We start from the raw sequence: 23,140 nt of genomic DNA, 5'->3' as shown, positions 1-23,140 counted from the left end.
TCTTGTGTTTGTGTTGTTTTAATCGCCGCTCGGGGGCGCTAGCGGCCGTTTTGTCGGGAGGGAAGAGAACACGTGTTTGATTTCAAATGTGGAAATGGACAGCTTCGGTCGTGTTGCTTTCGTTTGTTCTAAACAGGATCGATTGGACCACTTACTTATATTTCTTCGGTAAGATAAAATCGTTCTGCACATTTGAATGGTATTTTATTCCATGCAGCAGATCGTATTGTTTTATATATACACTGTATATGCGCCTAAATGCTTTATAATGGAGATTAGTGAACATACGATTGATTTTCAACACAAAACCGTGACTTTGAATAAAGGATTGTTTTCAAAAAATGCGAAAACTATGCCACGCGTCGGGATTATTTGTCGAGAACAATCGAACCACGAAAATATAAATCGTCACGACATATTACCACGTGGTTCGATTGTTCTACATTTTTCGCATTCATTTTATACTACAAAAGCTGAGGAAATAAATAATACGTACAAAAACAGAGAAAAATTTTAAAAAAAAATCATAATAGTAAACTACTTATTAACTACCTGTAACATAGTTTTGTTAAAACCTCAATTCCCACAGCCACGTGGTTACAAAATCATTAACAAAAATCTCGGTTTTAATCAAATATTCAGTATTCGATCGCAAGAAAAGCGTTAAATAAACTTACCAGCTTACCTGTAATAAAATAAATATTTGTACATTTCGGAACAAACTAACGCAGAATGATTTTTTTTCTTCTTATCTGAACATATGTGCAGAAAATACTGATAGCGTATTGAAATAGGAGAATGCGAAATATTCATTGTATTGTGAGAAAAGAAAAGAAAACTAAAAACTTCGATATATAAAATGAGCGAGTAAAATCTAACGCTATCGATGTAAACGGATCGAAGCAAATAAAGAGCTTTATTCGAAATTCGAACTGGACCTGAACTCCGAGTCCAATAGCACGTTTCCAATTACCCACGTGACTATCTCGTCTCCTATAGGAAGCAACAGAACAGATCCATCACGTGATTCTGTTGTTTCAACAAATCTTTTGTTTCACGTATTGTTAGTATTTTTTTTTCTCAACGTCATAGTCACATTCCATTGTCTGTTGTTTTCAGATTTTTCCAGATTATTATTTTTACGAGAAGGCCATTATCGAATTATTCGAGAAATATCTGAGATGGAAAAAAATTTTCATTTTAATTTTTCGGTTAATGTTACCTTAGGTAGCCAAGATGGCGGCTCGTCTCTAATTCCAGCAAGGAAACAGTGGGACGCACGTTCTAACCTAACCTAACCTATTCTAATAGATTACCATAATTATTACCAACAAAATTATTAAAATAGGTTAGGTTAGGTTAGAACGTACGTCCCACTGTTTCCTTTCTTCTGTTTGCTATAATCAAAGACGAGCCGCCATTTTGGAACCATAGGTTACATTAACCAGAATGCTGCATTGAAATAATCTTAATTCTCTATAATTTGTAATTTAATATATTTTACTCCCTTATGCTATGTCTAGAAACATTTTTATTAGATAAATTTTAATTTCTAAAGTAAAGCATAATGAAGATATAAATGATAATAATTTTAAAAATCATTGCTTTGTCACTATTGTTTCTTAAATGGAAAAGGTTCAATGTACTATTCAGATACATGGAAGTCAAGTATTAATCTATTTGATATCATTTTATTCAACTGTTTTTTTAAAATTCATTTTTCCTGCAAATACTAAGGCCTTTTCTCGTACCCGTTGCGGAATGCCCACCGATTGCCGAGCGGATGAAACCACCAAACCGAATACTGGTAGTTGGTTGCAGGTTTGTACCTTGTTAATGGAGTTTTTCGGGTTTTTGTGTGTGTAACACCCGTACGCAGCCAATTTCCATGAAAAGTCGTCCCAGGAATTAGACTACCAATGTATTATATTGCATTTATCTCATCGATCCAATTTAATCCATTAAGGATTTAGCCAGACCAATACAGAAATGACTGTATGATGAAGGGGACCTGAAACATTCGGGTGAAGTCACTTACAAACGATTTAAATCTGGGATCTTTAGAGTGACAGGTTGATGCTTTACTGCAACCTGGCCAACCCGCGGCCCGTCATGTTAAATTGTGTGGCCCACTAAGCAATATTATGTATCTATTAAAACTTTCGTTTCCGGTTATGTGTATACCAAAACAATTAAATAAATGAAAATTTGCATGTGTCATTGTTATAATGCACAAGTGCGAGTACGAACTCTTGGTATAACAATAAAATCTTATTCATTTTGTATTTGTTTTATTTTTTTAAAAGCATGTTTGCCTAAATTGTGGCCCACTGTAATGTTACGCGTAATCAAAGTGGCCCACGAAACAACTTGGGTTGGCCAGGCCTGTTTTAGCCAGCCAACTATCTCCTCAAAACATTTGAAAAACCCAAATTTCAAGTGCATCCAATGTTGAATATTTTGTGGGATAAATGTAAAATTTCTGAGATGTTAGAAGACCAAAAAACTGATTATCATTGACTAGAATCAATCGTGTGACTCCTCTGATGTCGTGTTAATGCACTGGGCCTAATGACTCGTATTTCATACATCTGGATCTGGTCACTTTACTTCAACTATACTTTGCATCTAGCATTAAATGCTGCCTAAATTTATTTTTAATACACTCAAACCTGTTTTTGTGCGGTTTTTTTTTGCGATTTTTTACACGTGCAATGTGTTTTGTGCAATTATTTTTGTGCAGTATACCAATTTGATTGAAATTCATATACCGCACACAAAAAATCACACAAAACAAATCGCACAAAAATAGACCGCACAAAAACAGGTTTGAGTGTATTTATATTTTATGATACTAGAGCAGTGATTTTCCAGTATTTTTTAAAGCTAGCAACCTAACTGATAGAATTTTGTGAAATTCCTACAAGCTTGTTATGAGAGAGAGATTGAAAACCACTGATCTAGGAGAATAGAAAAGTTTATTAAAATTACTTTAATTTCTATTTATGTTTACATCTATACTTTAAAGCATTCCTTTAACAAATATATACATTTTGATTTCAGAAGACACTAAAACAAAATACGATTTAATCGTCGGAATCCTGTCGTCTAGGTCAAACTTTCAACAAAGAGAAGCTATCAGAAAAACCTGGTTGAGCATTCTGAACAATTCTTCAATTTTAAACAATTTTAATGCGAAAGCGTGGTTTATTGTAGGCAACAGGGATTGTCCGATTCCTGTCGAATATCGACTGAATGATTACGACTGCCAGTTATGGGAAGCTAACGTTTCCGGTTTGTATTAATGTATAATTTATACTGATGAACAATAATTCTTGTTTGATGTTATTTATCTCTGACAAATACTGATAATCTCATAAATTATTAATATCTATAAAATTTACATATATATATATATATATATATATATATGTGTGTGTGTATATGTATATATTTATCTCTATGTATTTATTATATTTTTCATAAGTAATATATTTTCATTTTCACAGAATTCAACACTATTCTGTAAAATCTTTCTTACATAGAGATAAACACCATAAGCTTTGTCATTTCATTAACACTGATATTTCAAAACAAACTTCTCTCCATTTTTATTTTTGTTGTAAGCCCGTATGCTTATTGTACATTCCTTACACTGTACAACTATTTCATCATTCTACTTATGTTTAGAAATGTATTTTAGAATACTTATGGTGTTCACTAGAAATTTGTTCCAAACATTATGTGGCAGATGAAGCTTCGAGCCTTATAAAATTCTACATATTCAAATGTAACACGGACCATAAAATACATTGAAAGAGTAATTTAGAAAGGTGTTTTTCTAAAACTTAATTTGTTATACTTTTTTTTTTATTTATTTTCTCTACGTAATAATTGTTCTCTACGTAGTAATGAACTGTATCGGATGTTAAAGAAATGTAAATATTATTTTAATCATCGATAAATTTAAGACAAACTACGTAATGCAGACAGCTAGCTAGATGAGATGGTAATGATGTTGGCCTGCTGCTCTGGAGATTTGAATTTGAATCTGGGTTGGTAACCTTAAGAATTTTTGTCAATGGTCTATCCTGGCTACATCGGGCATCCCATAATGTAGGTCTAGCCAAACCCACAAATAAAAAATTGTTATTAATGCTCTCGGGTAAAGCCAATCATATTATTTTCTTCAAAATTTTACACTTTCCGACGGGAAAGTTTATTCTTATTAATAGCATTAATAATTCACAAAATAAAAGCTATGGTTTTAATTTATTCTACATTCCATTTTTTAATCTAATATAGCCAATGTAGTACTTTTAATTAAATCTTAGAAAATTATACAGGTTGTAAATTATACAGGTGTAGATACAGGTTATTATACCTGTATCTACACCTGTGGTATATGTTGGTTCCACCAAACGTTCGTTAGTGGTAAGATTAAAGGAGCCTAAGTCAGACATACACAATAAATGCACAACGGCCCTTTCGACTTATGCGACGAACCCGGACATCACAGCTGACTTTAACGAAGCACGTATCATCCTCGCCACCCCACATCGTGATCACCTCAAAGTATTGGAGGCAATGGAAATATTTAAGGCGGGTCCACATGCATTAATTTTAAAGAAGAAATGTCGCTTTCCACAGCATGGCAAGTCTTAATGGATGATAGCATTTGATTCTGTATCGGTTTTTTGTGGTTTAAATTGAATCTTGTGCGCATTTAGAATCTCATACTATTAGCCGATATTTGAATATCTTAGAATGTGTGCACGTTTTCGATCAGAAATTGAATGCCTTTTAAATGAAATTTGAAAATTGAATGAACTGCTTGTTACGGATTTACGTAAAAGCCTGAAGAAGAGCCCAGAAGGGGCGTCAAAAACATTTGCAATAGTAGAACACTTTTGCTGTGGTTATTTGGTTTAAGTAAGGGTGATTTTATATTCATCCTGGTGTGTTAAGAAGTTAAATATTATAATATGCATCTTAAGAGGACAGCAACACCACATTTTATCCTAGCAGCTAAATTTTTAAGAAAGTTTTTTGCCAAAAATCAAAACCACAAGGTGTAGTATGAATACCAAAGTTGTTGAGATTTGCCCAATAGTTCTTACAGAGAGATCTGAACCGTACTCTTTAATTATCCTGTATTATAAAGTTATGCAGGGTTTGCCAAATAAGTATCTGGACTGTAGTCATAAAAAGAAATTTATTGAAGATATATGTACAGTGAATTAATAATCTTCAAAATATGAGTCTCCTGCATCAATATACTGCTGGCAGCACTTTTTCCAGTCTTCATATGCCTCCTGGAAGTTGGCAACTGCAAGGCCATTCAAGCACCCCATCAAAGTCTCTTGGACTGCCTCAGTCATCCTGAAATTATGTTCTTTTGATCCAAGGGAACAAAAAGAAGTCAGGGGAGCAACATCTGGATTGTAGGGTGGTTGAAGTAGCATGGGCACATTGTTGTGATGGAGCATCCAGGTATCGGTAATCTCTCTTCGGACATGGCAGACCCTAATCCTCAAACATTCGAGCACTTCTGTGTAAAATTTACCGTTCACTGTCACTTTTGGTCCAGTAGGCACAAACTCCTTTTGGACCACACCTTTTGTGTCAAAGACGACAATGAGCATGGATTTCTCTCTAGATTTGCTCATGCAGGCTTTTTTTGGTTGAGAAGTGCTTTTGTGTCACTCAGCACTTTACCTTTTGGTCTTCAGATTGCACTCAAAGATCCAAGTTTTGTCACTGGTTATCAATCTGTCCAAAAGATTTGGATCGGTCTCCAAATGTTCCAACAGTTTACTACAAATCATCACACAGTGTTCCTTCTGCTCGTCTGACAAAACCTTTGGCATGAACTTTGCGCATACCTTCTACTTTTGCAAATTATCTGTCACAATTGAATGCACAATGGATTTTGCTAAATTTAACTCCTGTGCTATCAAATAAACACTTAACCAGCGATCAGAGTTCAAAAGTTCTCACACTTTGGCCATATTTTCATTGGTTCAGATTGCTGTTGGATGTCCGGTGTGTTGTTTATCTTTGACATTTTTCTGGCCACCTTTGAATTTATGCTTCTCAAAAAAATGCATTCTGAACGTGGCTTTGGCCTTGTAAGCCTCGCAGATCACATCAAAAGTCTCTATAGTAGATTTGTTCAATTTAACACAAAATGTGATGGCAAAATGCTGCTCGATGGATCTTGACTCTTGACACAAGCACTAAACACACATTCATTTCGGATGCAATCTACACACAAAAAATCATTTCGGAAAGAGTTAATTAAATACGCTAAGAGTGTAAGCCTGGTTCATTAGTTCTAATTAACTATGTTTTTTGTAAATTTGAAATCTATTCAGATCTAAATTTATTTTTTTTATTTTGTCATATTACAAGTAGATAAACAATGCTTATACAGTGGGGGATCAATTAATGAACAGTTCGGATAACAAACACTTTCGCAAAAGAATTTTATGTTCGGACAACGAACACCTCACAGAACAAAACACAAGAAAAAGCGACGTAAAATAATGAATACCGATTGGTCTTCCCTTGTCTTCGGGCAACAACTCGAAACTTTTCAGAGTGCAGGCGACGTCGACATCGATGCTCAACCTGATCAGCTAGTATTCCTCCGAACTTTGAAACTCTCTTTTGTAATTCTAGCCTTTTATTTTTCTGACAGAAGCAATTCTTTTATAGTATTCGCAAGAGTCAGGCGGGCACTTGTTAAGTTTTGCATCAGTTTTTATTTTTGAAAGGTGAGAGCATAATAGCAAAGGTAGAGAGTGGGCAGATGTCTGATGTTGCTGGGCAGTATGGCTCGAACAGGTCTACAGTAGGCCACAGTTCAATCTTATCTAAGAAAGATACAGTATAATCAAAAAGACTCAAGCAGATTAAGGAGTAACAAAAATCACATCTGAGAAATAAAGAACATTGAAGAGCTCATAATGGAACCTGAAACTGATCTGACAACAGAAGAACGCCAAGAAGTCTTGAATGAAAAACACCAAAAAACTCAGCGAGATATGTTTTATTCTGAAAAAAAAAGATTAATGCCGATATCTGCTCTTAAACATCCTTTAAAGAAGTGGAACAACAGTCTCAGAATGGCATCCAAACCAGGTTGAGGTTAATAAGCTTGAGGAGCTCTACAATTATAATGCTATTAATTACTTCTGAAAAATCTTGAATAAGTGGGAAAAGCAATCAACATTAGACAGATTCTTTAACATCTGCAAACGGAAAAAACATGACTAATAAAAATGTAAGACTGTGTATGTATGTATTTTTATTACTACATATAAATAAACGTAGTAAAAAAGTATATATTTTTTATTTTTTGGGGTCTCCAGAACAAATTAATCAAATTCCCATAAAAACCTATGGTAAATCGATAATCGGATAGCGAACAAAGTCTTGGAACGGATTATGTTTGTTAACCGATCGCCTACTGTATAATGTGAAATTACCGGCAGATATGCCTAGTGCCATCCAGACAAAAGAAAGAAGACTTTTATTAAAATAAAAACCATATTAATAGCTTTGTAATTTTACCACCATTTTATCCAACCACCATTTGTAACCATTTACAAATGGTGGTTGGATAAAATGTGTGATTTTCTCATGTTTATATTTTTGATCATGTTTGTTTACATGCAAGAACAAAGTTGGCAGGAAATTTTTGAGATTTTAATTAATTTTTACTTTAATGAATACTCTAATTTAATTATTTTTAGTGATTTTAATGCTCGAGTGAGTGAAGGAAGTCTGTCCGTGGCTGCATCTGTGATGCCTTTGGTATTGATCTTGCTAAGAGTGGTAGGGTATCCAAGGATGCTATCGTAAATAGTAGAGGTCAGAAGTTGCTTTGATTTTGCCTCGATAAAAACTTAATAATGTTAAATGGAAGAATGTTTGCCGATGAAGCAGGTGAACGTACATTTGTATCTAACTTGGGATCTTCGGTTATTGATTTTGGTTTAATAACTCCCTGTGTTTGGGATTGTGTTAAGTCTTGTTTTGTTGACGATTGTCGTTTTTTGGACCATTTTCCTTCGGTATTGTGTTTGGACTATCCGTTGCAACTTCAAGTGAATAATAGTGGCATTTTTTACGAAAGAATTTTCTGGAACTGCAAGGTGATGAACAGTTTTATGTGTGATCCTGAGAAACATCTGTCAGAGAGGCCTGTTTCTTTGTCATATGTAAGTAAGTTAATTATTGAAATTGTTAATTGCTATAATATGAATTTTAAACCAAAAGATCACATTAATATTAATAATTGGTTTGATTTAGATTGTCGTAGGAATAGGAATAGAGACTGGCGAGGTTTTAAGAAAAGTGAATCGGAATTACATCATAGAATATTTGTTTTATCTCGTAATTTTGTTAAGAAAATTTGTTTAGCCAAGAGGAAAAAGTTTTTGTATATGGCACAGAATTCCGATATTTTCCGCAAAAGTAATAGATGGTTTTGGAATGTGTGTAAAATTAGGAGTAATAATAGTAGAGTGAATATTTCTTTGGAAGTGTGATTTACATATTTTTATTCTTTATATGGTTCTTTGCTCCCTTATATGGTAGACTTATCAGTTTTTAATGAGTGTTCATCTTGGTTGATGACATTTTGGATGTGGATATTTCAAAATCTGAGTTGAGTTGCATCTTAAGTAAAGTAAAAGTTGGTTTTGCGCCTGGTATTGATGGTATTCCCTCGGAATTTTGGAAGATGGATTCTGTTTTTCCAGTATTATTTAAAAGTTTCGATAGAATCTTGAGGACTAGGGAGTGCTCTTTTGTGTTTAGTATATAAAAGTGGCTCTAAATTGATTCATAGTAACTATAAAGAAACTTCCTTGCTAACCTGTGTCTCAAAAATTTTTTGTAGAATACTGTCTTTTAGGTTAGTAATTTGGTTAAATTTACATATTTTATTTGAGAATCAGGCTGATTTTCAAGAAAAATATTCTACCATAGATAATGTTTTCATTTTGCATACTCTTATTACTAAGATGCTAAGGAGAAAAAAGGCGTAAAGTATATGCTTTTTTGTAGATTTGTCTTCGGCCTTTGATGCTGTAGATAGGAATTTAATGTGGAGAAAACTTAAAATATGGTCTGAGTTTTAAATTTGTTTCTTTGCTTGAAGAATTATTTAGAGAATTAAATGTTAGAATTAAATAGGGCTGTTTTTGTTCCCAGTCTTTTTTTACAGCTACCGGTGTTAGACAGGGTTGTGTTTTGAGTCCTGTTTTGTTTAGCTTGTATTTAAATGATTTAATTGAATGGATAGATAATTCTGATTATGAAGGTATCGATGTAAACATTACTCTCGCTCTCTCTCTCTCTCTGCGTGCCATATCAGAAATCCTGACGTTGGCGAGCACCTGGCGCAGGTTAATAAATGGTTAGTTAAGATGCCAAGGTGTATCCTGGGGGAAGTTACAACCAGAGTGGTTCCCCATTGCCTTCTCTGGTGCGCAATGTTATGCAAGGGGAAATGCCTTCTGGGAGGTCTTGTAAGGGAAACTGGCCCCTATTCAGGTGTTACAAACGTGAAGAAAACCCGGAAAACTTTATGTAGCCAGCCCGTCCAAGTGCAGCACGAACCCGCAGTGGAACTCCCAGTGTTTAGTGAACATTATTAAATAATTTAATTCGGTTGTTACTTCGTCTTACTAGTGTTAAAATATTGGCACATGCAGATTGTGGCAGTCTAGTATCACCACTTAAATGTTCGTTAAGATTTGAAATATCCGAAGTCAGGTTTCTTTCCAAATGGATTTATTTACTGTAATCTACAATACTCGTTACACTTGTTGAGTAAAGAGACCTCGGCTACAAGATTTAAGATGGAACCGTACAAGTCATCCGCAGAGAAGTGAACAAGCCAGAAAAGAACAGGAAAAAAGCTGTTGCTGGCGGCCAGCACGAGTTTTTATATTCTCAATAAAGCGCCGCTTGGATTTTCGTATGCAGCGCCAGGTTACAATTATTCGGCCGCCACACAGATGATATAGTTTTGATTGCCAATTCTGTTAGAGGTTTACAGAGATTTATTAATATTTTAGATAGGTATTTATTAGAAAATAATATGAGATTGAATCTTTTAAAATCTAAAGTAGTTGTTTTTGTAATGGAGGTAAATTTTCTAAATATGATAAATTGTGGTTTAGAAATGATATAATACAAGTAGTTTTGCAATATAAATATTTAAGTGTAATGGAAAATATAACTCCCACATTCAGATTTCAAAAAGGAATGCTTAATAACTCTGTCAGTTAAAACTGACAAAGTTATTCAGATGTGTAGATCAGTTGTTACATAATATAAGTAATTGTCTGAGGATTTTTAATTCGGTTGTTACTTCGTCTTTGTTATATGCTTCTGAGGTACGGTGTTATCAATCCGACGTTTTAGATTTGGTGTTGGCAATGTTTATTAAAAAATTATTTGGTTTATCTCGGCGTACTCCAAGATATTTAATTTTTATGGAGTGTTCGTTATTGTCTTTTTCCTTTGTAGTTTTAAATAAGTTTCCGAATTGGATTGTTAGAACAATGGAGTCGGATGAGAAACAACGGAGTAGAAGGTAATTGTGTATCACGTGATAACTAAGGGTGTTAATTTTTCAAACTTTTATGACGATTATTTTGTTTCAGTTCTCATTGGATAGATTGGCACTTAATTTTGTTCTGCTTTGCATTTGTAATCAATATGGTTCTGTGCATTAGGACGCATTATTTTTTTTTCTTTAAATGTGCGTTGGAGTCTAAAGCCCTGGTCACACTATGCGACTTCCAGCCGCGCGGGCGACTGCAACCGCGACGGCTGTTTCCGTTAATTGGTAACCCCCCTCGAAAACCGGCGCGACTGCAACCACAACTAGAAACAAAAAGTTTGTTCTACTGGCGACGGTTGCAAACGCGCATCCAATCAGAAAACGTCTTTGTGCCACGTCATACTTTGTGTTATATATTTGTCAACATATCTTGATTATAACATTTGTATTAACTCAGTTTCAGTACATTTAAATGCTATATTTGATATAAATCAAATCTGAATTTATAAAAGTTATTTGTTAGATTTATTTTAAAAAGTTTGATTACTTTTAATAATATACAATTGAATAAAATAAATGCTTATATAAAAGAAAAAATATATCGATTATAAATGAATTAAATCATTCAAGCTTTCCTCTAAACAACACTTACCCTCAAATATTCACTTTTATAAGATTGATAAATAGCATCCAAAACTTCTGGGATAATGACTGATATCGAATTATGGGCCACTCTAAATTGATATGCCAAACTACGAAACGTTTCGCCTAAATTATATATAAGTATTGGTATTCATACGGATATATCCCCTATAACCTACGGCATCCGAAAGCCTTAATTCATTCATCAACTGGTGAAAGCACGATTGTTTAGCCCGTTGATTTTCATTTCGTCAAGTTTTAACCCAGCATAAACGTTTTTTCTTATTTTTCTCTTCGTATATTCTCGCCAGCTCTAACAAAATTAGCGCCTTTTTTCTTTTATTCATTCCAGAAAAGGAACTGCTTGCTATTTTAATAAGAAAAGTAGCTAAAATTCCGTAAATACTCTGAAGTAGAACGTAAAAATATCGGTAAACTTACGAAAGTAGATAAAAACAAGCTGCTGTAATTTTATTGGTTTATTATAGGGTCAGGTGTTCCGAGTTGCAACGTCAACGAACAATGTGTGACCACGAGAAGACGCGCGCGACTCGCGCTTGTTGCAGTTGCGGTCGCCTGCGCGGCTGGAAATCGCATAGTGTGACCAGGGCTTAAGGAATTTGGGAGAATATCCGTTGTCTTGACGTGATAATTAATTTCTCTTCTGCTTTAAGGTGGGTGTGGTTATTTTACATATAATTTTTATTATTATTTTTCTTCGGATAGTTCTCCCTATGATTTTGATTATGTCAACATTTTGCTTAATTTATTTATTGCCAGTTTTGTAAAATTTATATTATTTATGTACGTATATTCTGTAATAATTCATTAATTATAGTATTACTGTGTTTTTTTTTTTTTTTACATTTTACAGTGATGTATTAAGTTTTGTAATTTGTGTAAGTTTGTATTCCCCGTATCATGGGTGAAACCGGTATGCATAAATAAAAGTAATTTTCCTAATCAAATGCCACCATCCTGTTGGTCAGATAGAATGAAGGTGTTTCGGGCAGGGAGTCGAAGTTTATTCGACAAAACGTCGACTTCCTCCCGGACAAGAGGATGGTCCCCGAAATATTTCATTAAATTTGTCAAACTGTTAAGTATTTTTGTTCGCTTTTATTCTTTATGAAGTCAATATTTGAAAATCAACAAAATAATTTGGATTATTTTGTTCAATTCTTCATATGTAGGTTTACAACTTTACCTTTTTTCCAATCTTTCTGCCCTGTAGGCACTAAGAGGACCTTATTTATCAGATCCATCGTGGGTTTGGCCAGGCCCGCAACAGGGTGGCCAGATGGGACGGGGCCCAATATATCCAGAATGGACCACCCCAAAAAATTCCTGGGGTTTTTGACACGACCAGATTTGTTCCCGGTCGTCGGAGTGAACGGCCGACACTTTAATCGCTCGGCCATCCGAAAGAACAAAATCTAGTAGTGCAAACTGTGTTATGATACATACTGTCATAAATTTTAATTAATATTAATATAATTTTATTTTTAGATATAAAGATTAATGAAGAATTTTCAACAGAAAAAATAAATATTGTAAACGATCATGACTCTAAACAACATCGTTACGTGCATCAGGGTTTTAGTTTTCAGGTGAATTAAAACTGAAAAATTTCATATCTAATCATTATTTTTTTAACTGAATACATAAAAATTCTTCGTATCAAAAACTTTAAGCTATATTTTTTCTTTCATTTTAGGTAAATTATCCAATAATAATTAGAAGATTGGGAGTGTTAGCTGAAGGACTTCTTCCAAATTCTTCTGTTAAAGTTACATTGTTAAATGGACCTTTAAAGGTATTTTTTATCACAGGAATTGTAAAATTTAATACGTGATTTCACAGATTTTTTCATGTTTCTCCAGTATTTTTTCATGTTTCTCCAGTATGTTAGAAGACAACAATATACTGAATAGTTATTCAGTATCAGTATATTGTTGTTTGATCAGACAATAATTTATGCATATAAAATAAGTAATACAGTTATTTTCTTTTAATTAAGTATTTCTTAACAATGCAAGTGGTTATTACAATGTACATTGTTAAGGAGTGCAAATCATCATCATCTTTTCTTCTAGCACAGAATGTACCAACCTGGAATGCAAATCTGATTTGCAGAAAACAAAGAAAAATCAAAATTTAATTTGGAATTGGTATTAAATTTAATACAAGATGGCAGCATAACTGCCTACCTCTAGTCAAATTTATTTAATTATAGCCTTTAGATAGCTCAAAAATTTGGCATATCGCTTGACACATTTATTATATAATACGTCTGAACATGAAGTTTGGAAAAACGTGCGATCGCGACACTAAAATGCTAGTGGAACGAGTGCTAAACACAGACCGACGTAGCATGCACGCAATCTGGGACTTCCCCTCTTCTCGTCACTCGTTACGTGAAACGTTTCTCGTTAAGCGAGTCGCTTCTTTTACGATTTGTTTTGCTCGTTAAGAGAGTTCCACTGTAAATTTTAAACTTTGAGCATAACATAAATTGATGAAAATTGTTTTAATATGAAATTGAACTGCCATTATGTTTAATAACTTCAAAAATACAATTAGGCATTGATTTAATTAAATTGTGTACAATTTCTGGATCCGTTTGAAACTAGCACTTCGGGTCGCGACGAACTTCCATTAAAAATGTTGTTACGATTGAATATTTTCATCTCAAAATTGAATCTTGTTTTTCGTTCTCTGGATGATTAAATACGCACCGGTAACAGGTTCGTAGAGGTACGTTATTGACTATCTTCCGGTGTTGAGTATTGGGAAGTTATCTATGCACTGTAAGCATTTATAATAACTGATATATGAACACAATAAATCACACATTTTTTCATTTCATACCAATTACAGTAGTGAACCGAAAATCGGAATCAATTGGGGACTGGGGTTGTTCAGATTAGGGATTTGTTCCGATTACGGATTATGTACGAAAAAATATATTAACCTGTCCGATGTTCAAATTTTTCTCCGTTGCGTGTCGCTTCGTGTTGAATTTTCATCGATTTTAAGTCTAACGAAAATTTTTATAATAATAATCGAGGCTATCGTATCGTTAAAAATTATTTCTTCATTTTGTACAAACAAAATAAATATATTGAAGAATATAAAAAACATGAAAATTATACTTTAGAAGTAAATTTAGTATCAAAGACGTTCGATTCAGCACGACACAGACCGACTGAAAATCGTGCCGATTACCGGGGTTCTGATTTACGAGTCTCTACTGTAGTTGACTTCATGAAATAAAATATTAACATGATTTATTTAATTTGAATATTTTATTCAACTTTAAAATTTCTAAGCATTTTAATGTTTGAAAAACAACTTATTTGTTTAATAAAACTTTACTTTTGACTTACTTTATTGTATAAACTGTAATTAATATGAAACTTTTCAATGTAAACAAATCAAAAATTTATGTAAACTATATACACATATGAAGTATGAAAATTGTCTTGTAATTAAATATTGGATATTTAAATACATAAGCTATTATACCGTCGGTAATTGAGTTCTATGGAATAAGGTACCTAAGTGTACTTAAATATCTTTCTCGGTAGGGTTTTACAGGTATGGATATTCTTTATGCTATAATAAGCACTTTACTCACTTCGTAACAAATCTCATGCAAAAAGAGTATTTTGAGAATTCCCAAAACATCAAAATTTAACTTTGATATCTTTTTCCATAGAACTTTTCAATTATAAAACATTAAATTTTAATAACAATTGTCTTCTTTCTGTTCAATAAGTTTTGTTTGAAGTCATAAACATTTTTTTTAACTGCAGGTATCCCTTGATGCTACCACATATATCAAAATTGCATCGAACAAATACGGCCAGTAAAACCGCTTTAATTAAAACTTTTGCTGCATATGTAACGGGATTGCCTCGATTAATTTCGCGCGTTAATCAAATTCTGTGTTAAGCGAGGGATACCTGTATTAAATTTAAGTCCTAAACTCCAATAGTAAGATTAAATGAAGAGCAGTTAATTTCACACAGTCTTCTCCAATTTGTAGGAAAAACAATTCCATAAAAAAATTAATGTAATATAAAATGTCATAATTTAATGATAAACATCACGTATATATGTAGGAAATAGTCGTCAAGACTGTGATTGATCCCAAAGGATTTAATACGGAGGCCGACGGATTTTTATATCGCTCCGTAACGCCCTATTTATTACCAAAGGTGTAAATTTTATTATTATTATTTTTAAAAAAAATAATAATAAATATAGCTAACTCTCTATTAAAAATTATGAATTTTAAGAGATTCGAAGGTGTATTACTTGTCGAAGGAGTATTATCGAGAAAAGCCTTATCGCTTGTCGAATGGAATAACGGAAGTGGATTAATAACCTTTCAAAGAGTAAAACTAAATGTTAATTGTAATTTGTAATTTGTAATTTACAGACTGCCATTCTGATTAATTGCAGATTGTAATTTTCAGATTTATAAAACGGCAGACGATTCGGAGTCGACGGAATTTGATAACGAGGATCTCGTAGCTCCGAGCATGACGTTTGTTGTGTCTGGTAAATATGCTTTTGGTTTTTATAATTTAATTTTACTTTGATTAAAATTAAATTGTATGATATTTTGTTTCTAGATCGAAATAATTTCTTAAATTTTGAGACTGACAGAAAAAATGTGATAAATAATTGGAAAAAATCACTTCTGTTAACAAGTTTAAATCTACAAAGAGAATCAGAGACGTGGAATGACATATACTTAGTAGATGTAACAGATGTATACAGAAATTTACCAGTAAAATTATTGAAGTTTTTAAATGGGTAAGATTTGTTAAACACAAATTAGAATATAAATATTTGTCTGTAACTATTACAGCTTTAATTTATAGAATAGTCGACAAATATAAATTATCGGCTTTCTTAAAAACCGACGACGACTGTTTTATTCATATACCTAACGTTGTTAAAGAATTAAGAAACCCGAAATACGAACTCGGTCAAAATTGGTGGTGGAGCAGGTAAAATTAGTTATGATTAAATCGTATTACCGAATATTATAAAATGCTTAAATGGTTATTTTTTACGATTACGTCTAAATTAGATTTAGACGAAACTGGATAGTAAATTATTTTGGAAAATGGAAGGATTTTAATTACGCTTCGTTTGTCTATCCGGCTTTTCCTTGTGGAGGCGGCTATGTATTATCTTCCGAAGTAGTGAACTGGATAGCATATAATGAAAATGCATTATTTCCGTATCAGGTAATTTCTATACAATTTATACTCTACGCACGGCTCTTTACGTAATTCTTCGTTAATAACAAATATAATTTAGGGTGAAGACGTATCTGTAGGGATATGGTTGTCGGCAACAATATTTAAAAAACACGAGGTATCCCGATAAAAGTTTCCTTTTTTATTTTAAAAAAGGTAAACTTATACGCTTTTTTTTTTTAAATGTTACAGGATGACAGATGGAATTGTGAGGAAGGCTGTCAGGAAAATAGTTTTAACAGAGTTCAATTATCAAACGAAGACATGTATAAAATTTGGAATACATATATTTCATGTGGAAACATTTGTCATTGTTAATAAATAAAGTTATTATACAACTTTATTTACTGGTAACGTACAAACACACAACATATTTAAGACATGCACAAAAAAAAGAAAATCAATAAAAAAAAGTTCTTCACTTTGGCTTTGCCAAACTTGTTCTGAAATGAAAAAACAAATTATTTTTATAAAAACTTTAAAAGAATGTAATTTTAACTTTTGTACTGAACAATACTCACTGTGTGAGAGTTTTGTTGCCACCACTTAAAACAATGTAAGGTGTCTGCAATTCTTTCTGCTTTTCTTGAAGCATTTTTAATGTGTTTAAAGGTGTGTCCGTCGAACTCATTTGTTTCAGACGCTGTAAGAACAAGAAATTTTAAAATGACTATTGCTGATTTTATAAATCCTGATTAAAGAATATATTAAATTTCTTAATGTCATGTAAACATTTTCTAGATCAACTTTATATTGCATTTTGCATTTTTACAAGATAAGAAAATTCAATTCATATAGAATTGTTTATTTAGTACAAAATGGTACTCTTTCATTTCTCTGCTAGTTCTTTTTAGTTTCATATTTCATCACAAGGGGTGCTAAATTTCATTTAATGGACAGTGCACAGTCACTTTCCTATAAGTGCCCTTTACTTCCGAGGCACTACAACCGGTTGTTTTAAAGGGGCAACCATTTCTTCTCAATCCTACATAACTAAAAATACAATCACAATATTTTCTATAAAATCAGATAGCCTTACTAGAACTTGATAATTTGGTAGTTTAAGTTAATAATTAGATACAAAATAATTTGTTTTGAGGTAGGTGATTAAGCCAACACTTCTTAAAATTAATTATAAATAAATTTATTAATTTTTAATTTCTGGAAGAAAGGAATCTGCCCAGAGGAGGACATGAACTGGCAACTTCATCACCATAGATATAACCACACAGGCTCTGAGTGACCCATACAATTATATCTGAATTAATAGTTCTGAAAGTGAAGATTGGATGGCAGTCCGGGTAGCATAACTGGTGACACATCTGCACCGTAAGCAGAAGTTGCAGGTTTGAATCCTTCTTCGGCATATTATTTCTTCCAGAAATCAAAATTTATAAATAACTTATCGCAAGACGGCAGCTAAACCGCCTACCTCTAGTTGAATGATTAAAAATAGCCTGATTATCTGGCTTTAACCCCTTAACTTCACAAACCAAATTTTTGAACATGTGTGCAGAATTCCAAATAACATTTTCTGATGTAGATGCATATATGAACTACATTTTCAGGACAAAGAAAAATATTTTGAATTCCGTATTAATGCACCTCTTCATAAATATAGTGCATAGTTTGATGGTCGATGTACTGAAGAGTATGAAATTCAATTTTTATTTTTTGCCTAAAAATCTTAATTCTTCTCATGGTAATTTCAATGTAACATATTTAAAGTAAGAACCATAATTAGATAAATGATAACAATTACCTATTTTATCATCAATTAAAATATTTTAACAATTTGATACCAGAATAGATTGAAATTTGTTTGATGGGATAAGACAATGCAACATGAAGATAACCTGTCAAATTATACATTAACATATATAGTAGTAAGTAAGTAATGTTTATTGTAATAGGATTGAACCTGTTACATGGGGTGTTTCAATTATTAACCAATCACAATCATATTACAACATATTAGTTCCATATAATATATCTTAGTTATTTAGTTTAACATTGACATATATTCATTATTGAAAGGTTTAACTTTTAAATAAGATGCTGTATAACTTAATTACAAAAATTTTAACAAATTGGATATCTTATAATTAGTTACAATTCTGCTGTATGAGAAGAAATTTGTATTTGCTATTTACGTTGATAATCATATACAACACACGGAAGTAATATCCATTTCGGGACTAATGCTTCTTAACAAGAACAAAACATAAATTGGGAAAGATCCCTACGTCCATAACAATATCATATCAACTTTGTTTAAGGTTAACTGTCATATTTTTTTAATACTTTTAAAATGATGTAATTATAGTACCTCCTTTAAATTGTCCTAGTTCCTATAAGATTTTTAATTCCCTCATGCGATAATATGCCGATACTATTGTTCCGAACTCTGCTAGAACTCACTGTCACATGAACCTTCCTCTCATCTCCATAACTTGGTATAGGTGAAGCCTAGGTAACTACAATATTTACTTTTTCGGAATTCCCTCTTAGTATTAGTTGTATCGAAAAAGATATAGCTCGTCTATCTTTATTCCTTGGCCAGTAGCAATAGGTCACCAGACAGATGCACAATCCACTAATACACCGCGCCTTGCCAATGTATGTTTTCGTAGTAAAAATCCTTAGTTTCTACGCATTCCAGATAACCATGTCACTATTAAACCAATGATGAAGTAGAATTTCATATTAGCTTAGGCAACACTATGAAACTTTCCTTACAGACTTGGAAATTCCAGAACCCATTAGACGTTTATTATTATTATTACAGTTTGTATTTATAGAAGGAAAATTTACTGTTAAATTTACATTGACTAATTGAATATCTGTATTTCCGATTTTCTTTCATCCAGTACGAATTTTCCTGGGTTTATTGTTGTAACATTATAAATATTCGAATCACTATTCGGATTTCTCAATGGAGGAACTTAAGTAATTTTTAGGAAGAAATTGATTTAATTGTATTACTTTATCTAAATTAATGTCGTACGTGAATATTTTATTTTCTATGATATAACAGTCATCTCTGATAATAAATTTGTTACCTTTTAATCTTTCTTGTTTAATTGTCGTTTGTAATTTTTTCCTTCTTAATCTGGATCTTTTGCATAAATCGGCTGTAAAAATTGTTTTATTTTTTCTCCTTTCTTCGTTATTAACTTTAGCTTTTAATTTCCAAAATTCTTTTAATATCAAGTTTCTATTATACAAGGAATCTATTACAATCTTCACAATACGGTTAGATCCGTTATAATTTATCCTGGTTAAGCTTTCTATAGAGATATTTTTAATTCTCAAATCCTCTTTAATAAACTGATTGATTTCGTTAGCATAATCGGTCGAAGTAAAAGGAAAATTTATGATTATGATATTTCTATTAGTTCTCTCATTTTTTAATTTATCTAGTTCAAATTCGAACATACCTCTGAAATGGCTATTGTTCTTAGACAATGTCTCTATTTCTTCCATTTTCTGTGACACTCTCACTAGTTCTTCTTGAAAATGCTTTTTTTCTTCCTTCATTAAATTAAGTTCTGTCTTGATTCCTTGAATTTCCCTATTAAGCTGTGAAAAGTTATTTTGTAGTAGTTCGTATATTGATTTTAGTGTGTATTGTGAATCTTCCTGTACCAGGGGATCCTTATCTCTTAATGCTTGAAAATATTCAGGTATTTTCGTAGATCTTGTGGTATCAAGACTACCTCCACCGCACTCCTCCTCAATTTGAAGAAATTCTTCATTCAATAGATTATCCACTTGATTTTCTTTAACTATTTCTTTAAAATTTTGCTTACGTGGCCTACCACGCCCCCTGTTTTGCATCTCCATTTGACTCAAATGTTGGGGAGAACGGGAAAGAGGACCTGGATTAGGTTCTATTCCACCAATTAATAATAGGCATATGATTAATTCCAAAATCAATCTATTGACGAATATCCACATCCTTAACTCGACCAAAATACGGTTATAATTTCCTGGTACGTTATGATACAACTGTTAAGCTCTGCGAAAAGTTCACCAACACCTTCAACAACCAACTCACACCCCCACATTAACATATATAGCTAATATTATATATTTTTCAGTTTTTTACTAAATATTTTATTTTCTGTTAAATTTAATGTGAAACACAGTAGTTATTCTAAACTTTTACATGGTTGATAGTTCATATAAAATTACAATTAACTAAAATTTATAATTTGGGAAATGTTATGTTTAGCCAAAATTATTTCTTTTAATAACACGAAAACTTATAAAATACTATTTCAACTCTCAATATCTTTAAATTCTAAAATTCATATTGAGATTTGTCCGAATTTTTGTATAATACACAAAAGGAAGGACAAATTTCAATAGGAATTTACACAAAAAAACAATGGATTGATTTTATTCTAAAATGAAATCAGATGTTTATAAAATCCAGAAAAATTGCTAATGTGCTTTTTATGATTCAATTTTAATCAGAATAATGCTTACTGCGTCTTGATCTAATTTCTTCATTCTTTTGTCGACTTTATTTTTCCCAGGTCCTTTTCCATGAAATTTATGAGATAAATATCTAAATGCTTCTTTTGCTGTCAATATTCTACCACTGTCGTCAATGTATTCCAATTTGACATCCGGTTTGTATGTGTCTTTTTCTTTGAAATCTTGAATCGGTCCCGTGTAACGATCTCGTTTCCCAAATTTGTCGTCTTCACTGTTTTAAAGATAAAAGTTATGGCTTTTAATGAAAATAAAGCTAAAAATTTAGCACTTGACTGATCATAATAATTAATAATTTAAATTTATTAATTAAATACAAAATCTTACTAAAATTTTTCTTCTATGGTATAAGTTTGTGCTTGTAATTGACTTGGTCTTGGAGCACTTGATAGTTTTTTAGATTCTTGTTCTAAGTAACCTGAAAATATAAAAGTTACAAAATCGTAATTATGTATTTTTAGAATTGATTTTCAGATCAACAGTAATTTAATATCTTTATATATAATCTGAAGGTTATCTACATTTAAAATTAGGTGCAAGTTTTGTGCCAAATTTAAATTGCAATTATGAACTCATCAAAAGGCTATTCCTTTGTCTAAAGTTACTAAGAACACCTTTAGAAAGATATGGAAAAATTTGCAGATGCTCATAATTAGCAAGAACAAATGAACAATAAATTGCAATGGCAGATAAAATCTGCCATTGCAACTTTTTCCAAAATCACCAAATACACAACTAGATTTTAGTTCTTACCCTTTCGTTTGGTGTACGGTACATTCAAATAGGCGTGTCAATTAATATCAATCTTCAAAGGTAATATTTAGATAAGTATATGATAATTATTCCCTAACAACAACCAGTTCTCTGAAATGATGTAAGTTCATTGCTCTGTTAATTTTTGCTATAAAATGATTGCCCTGGCTTGGCTGCATGCTTAGTTTTGTTTATACAATGATGGCATTACTTTGCTAATAAAATCAAAGCTAAAGATGACATCAACATTTTTAGCTTTGATTTCATCAAAGGGCAAAACTGGATTTTAAATTTTTCAAACTTTTCCAGTTACTCTTCAAAAATTCAAAATTTACCAAAATCTTGATTGGTGTGGTAAAACATCTGTAAAATAAAGAAAATTTTAAGTGGTCCCCAACTTACAGCAATCCTGTGCAGTCAGAACTCATATATTATAAATATATTGCTGAATCCCAGTAATCATTTGTTCTTGCTAATTATGAGGTACAATAATTATGAGACTGCATACACTCACTCCTCTTCCTCAAGGCTCCACATGCTTTCAATTGTTATATGTTTGTAACTAAAATATGTTTATACTTTATTAAAACTTATTTTGAATTGATTAAGAACTAAGAGAATTTCAGAATTAATTCTGCAAGTCAGAAACAAAATGTCTATAGAAAAATCAAATATATTCAAAAATATTTGAAGTTTGAATAATGTTTAAGTACTGTACACTAACTATTCCATGCATAATAAAATAACTCATAAGTGACATTTTAAAAACAATTTAAGACAAAGAAGGCAGATATTTCAAGAAATGTATTAAAGTATAGTTTGCTTTTCAAACAAGAAATTTTTACATTTGGAACCTATTCGTTTTAATTTCTTTTACAAGTAACAAAAGTAAAATAATAATGAAAAAAATTCAGAGCAATTTACCTTTTTTCATAGCTAATGCTAAAGCTCCCGCTAAACCACAACTGACGTCAGGTTCTTCTTCTAGAATTGGTTCGTTTTCTCTATTCTAAGATAAAAATTCAATATTAAGTTTCAAAAAATAATCAAATATGTAACATGTTTCACATATTTTATTATAAGCTGATTTTTTTTATACTGTTCACTAAATAATACCAAATCTTACATCAATTAACATTTAGTGATGATTTTGGTTTCACTACAGCAACACATTATCTATCATTACATTATCATCACATTTATCTTTAATACTGATAGATATTATCATATTATAAAATAAAAATTTTTAATATTTTTTGCAAATTTTCTATTCCGTGTAGTTGAAGGATATAGGTACGATCAATTCTAAACTTTCTGCTAATCCAATTTAACCATTCACTGATTTGAGCATTGAACACAAGACTGTGTTATTTATCAA

At 31.9% G+C, this 23,140-nt stretch overlaps 2 protein-coding genes across 2 annotated transcripts in view; one reads left to right on the top strand and one right to left on the bottom strand.

Annotated features, from left to right (window-relative positions):
- The first annotated feature begins 34 nt into the window (after positions 1–34).
- Positions 35–17,218, top strand: LOC136977226 (UDP-GalNAc:beta-1,3-N-acetylgalactosaminyltransferase 2-like). The gene is made up of 12 exons (XM_067272696.1): positions 35–168; positions 3,064–3,294; positions 12,737–12,837; positions 12,945–13,043; positions 15,355–15,450; positions 15,532–15,630; positions 15,712–15,796; positions 15,871–16,054; positions 16,123–16,251; positions 16,335–16,494; positions 16,568–16,624; positions 16,699–17,218. Exons 1-12 carry the CDS (start codon positions 87–89, stop codon positions 16,822–16,824), a joined length of 1,449 nt encoding a protein of 482 aa, XP_067128797.1. The 5' UTR covers positions 35–86; the 3' UTR covers positions 16,825–17,218.
- Positions 16,829–23,140, bottom strand: part of LOC136977219 (U4/U6.U5 tri-snRNP-associated protein 1) — a 55,222-nt gene continuing 48,910 nt past the window's right edge. Inside the window, exons 17-21 of the mRNA XM_067272688.1 lie at positions 22,687–22,771; positions 21,337–21,427; positions 21,001–21,223; positions 17,028–17,149; positions 16,829–16,949 (exon numbers count right to left, since the gene is read on the bottom strand). Of these exons, the coding sequence (XP_067128789.1) occupies positions 16,925–16,949; positions 17,028–17,149; positions 21,001–21,223; positions 21,337–21,427; positions 22,687–22,771 (546 nt within the window). The 3' untranslated portion in view covers positions 16,829–16,924. The remainder of the gene's footprint in view (positions 16,950–17,027; positions 17,150–21,000; positions 21,224–21,336; positions 21,428–22,686; positions 22,772–23,140) is intronic.

Source organism: Centruroides vittatus, unplaced genomic scaffold (assembly GCF_030686945.1).
Source record: "Centruroides vittatus isolate TY-2023 unplaced genomic scaffold, ASM3068694v2 contig_452, whole genome shotgun sequence".
In the NCBI taxonomy this organism is placed as follows: domain Eukaryota; kingdom Metazoa; phylum Arthropoda; class Arachnida; order Scorpiones; family Buthidae; genus Centruroides; species Centruroides vittatus.
This window is presented reverse-complemented; position numbering and strand designations above follow the sequence as displayed.

Excerpts from the sequence above, each read along its gene's own strand:
- LOC136977226 (XM_067272696.1), top strand. The coding sequence starts at position 87 with ATGTGGAAATGGACAGCTTCGGTCGTGTTGCTTTCGTTTGTTCTAAAC. Across the intron at positions 16,055-16,122 it reads TTATTGAAGTTTTTAAATGG|AATAGTCGACAAATATAAAT; the intron begins GTAAGATTTGTT and ends TTTAATTTATAG. Across the intron at positions 16,625-16,698 it reads CAATATTTAAAAAACACGAG|GATGACAGATGGAATTGTGA; the intron begins GTATCCCGATAA and ends TAAATGTTACAG.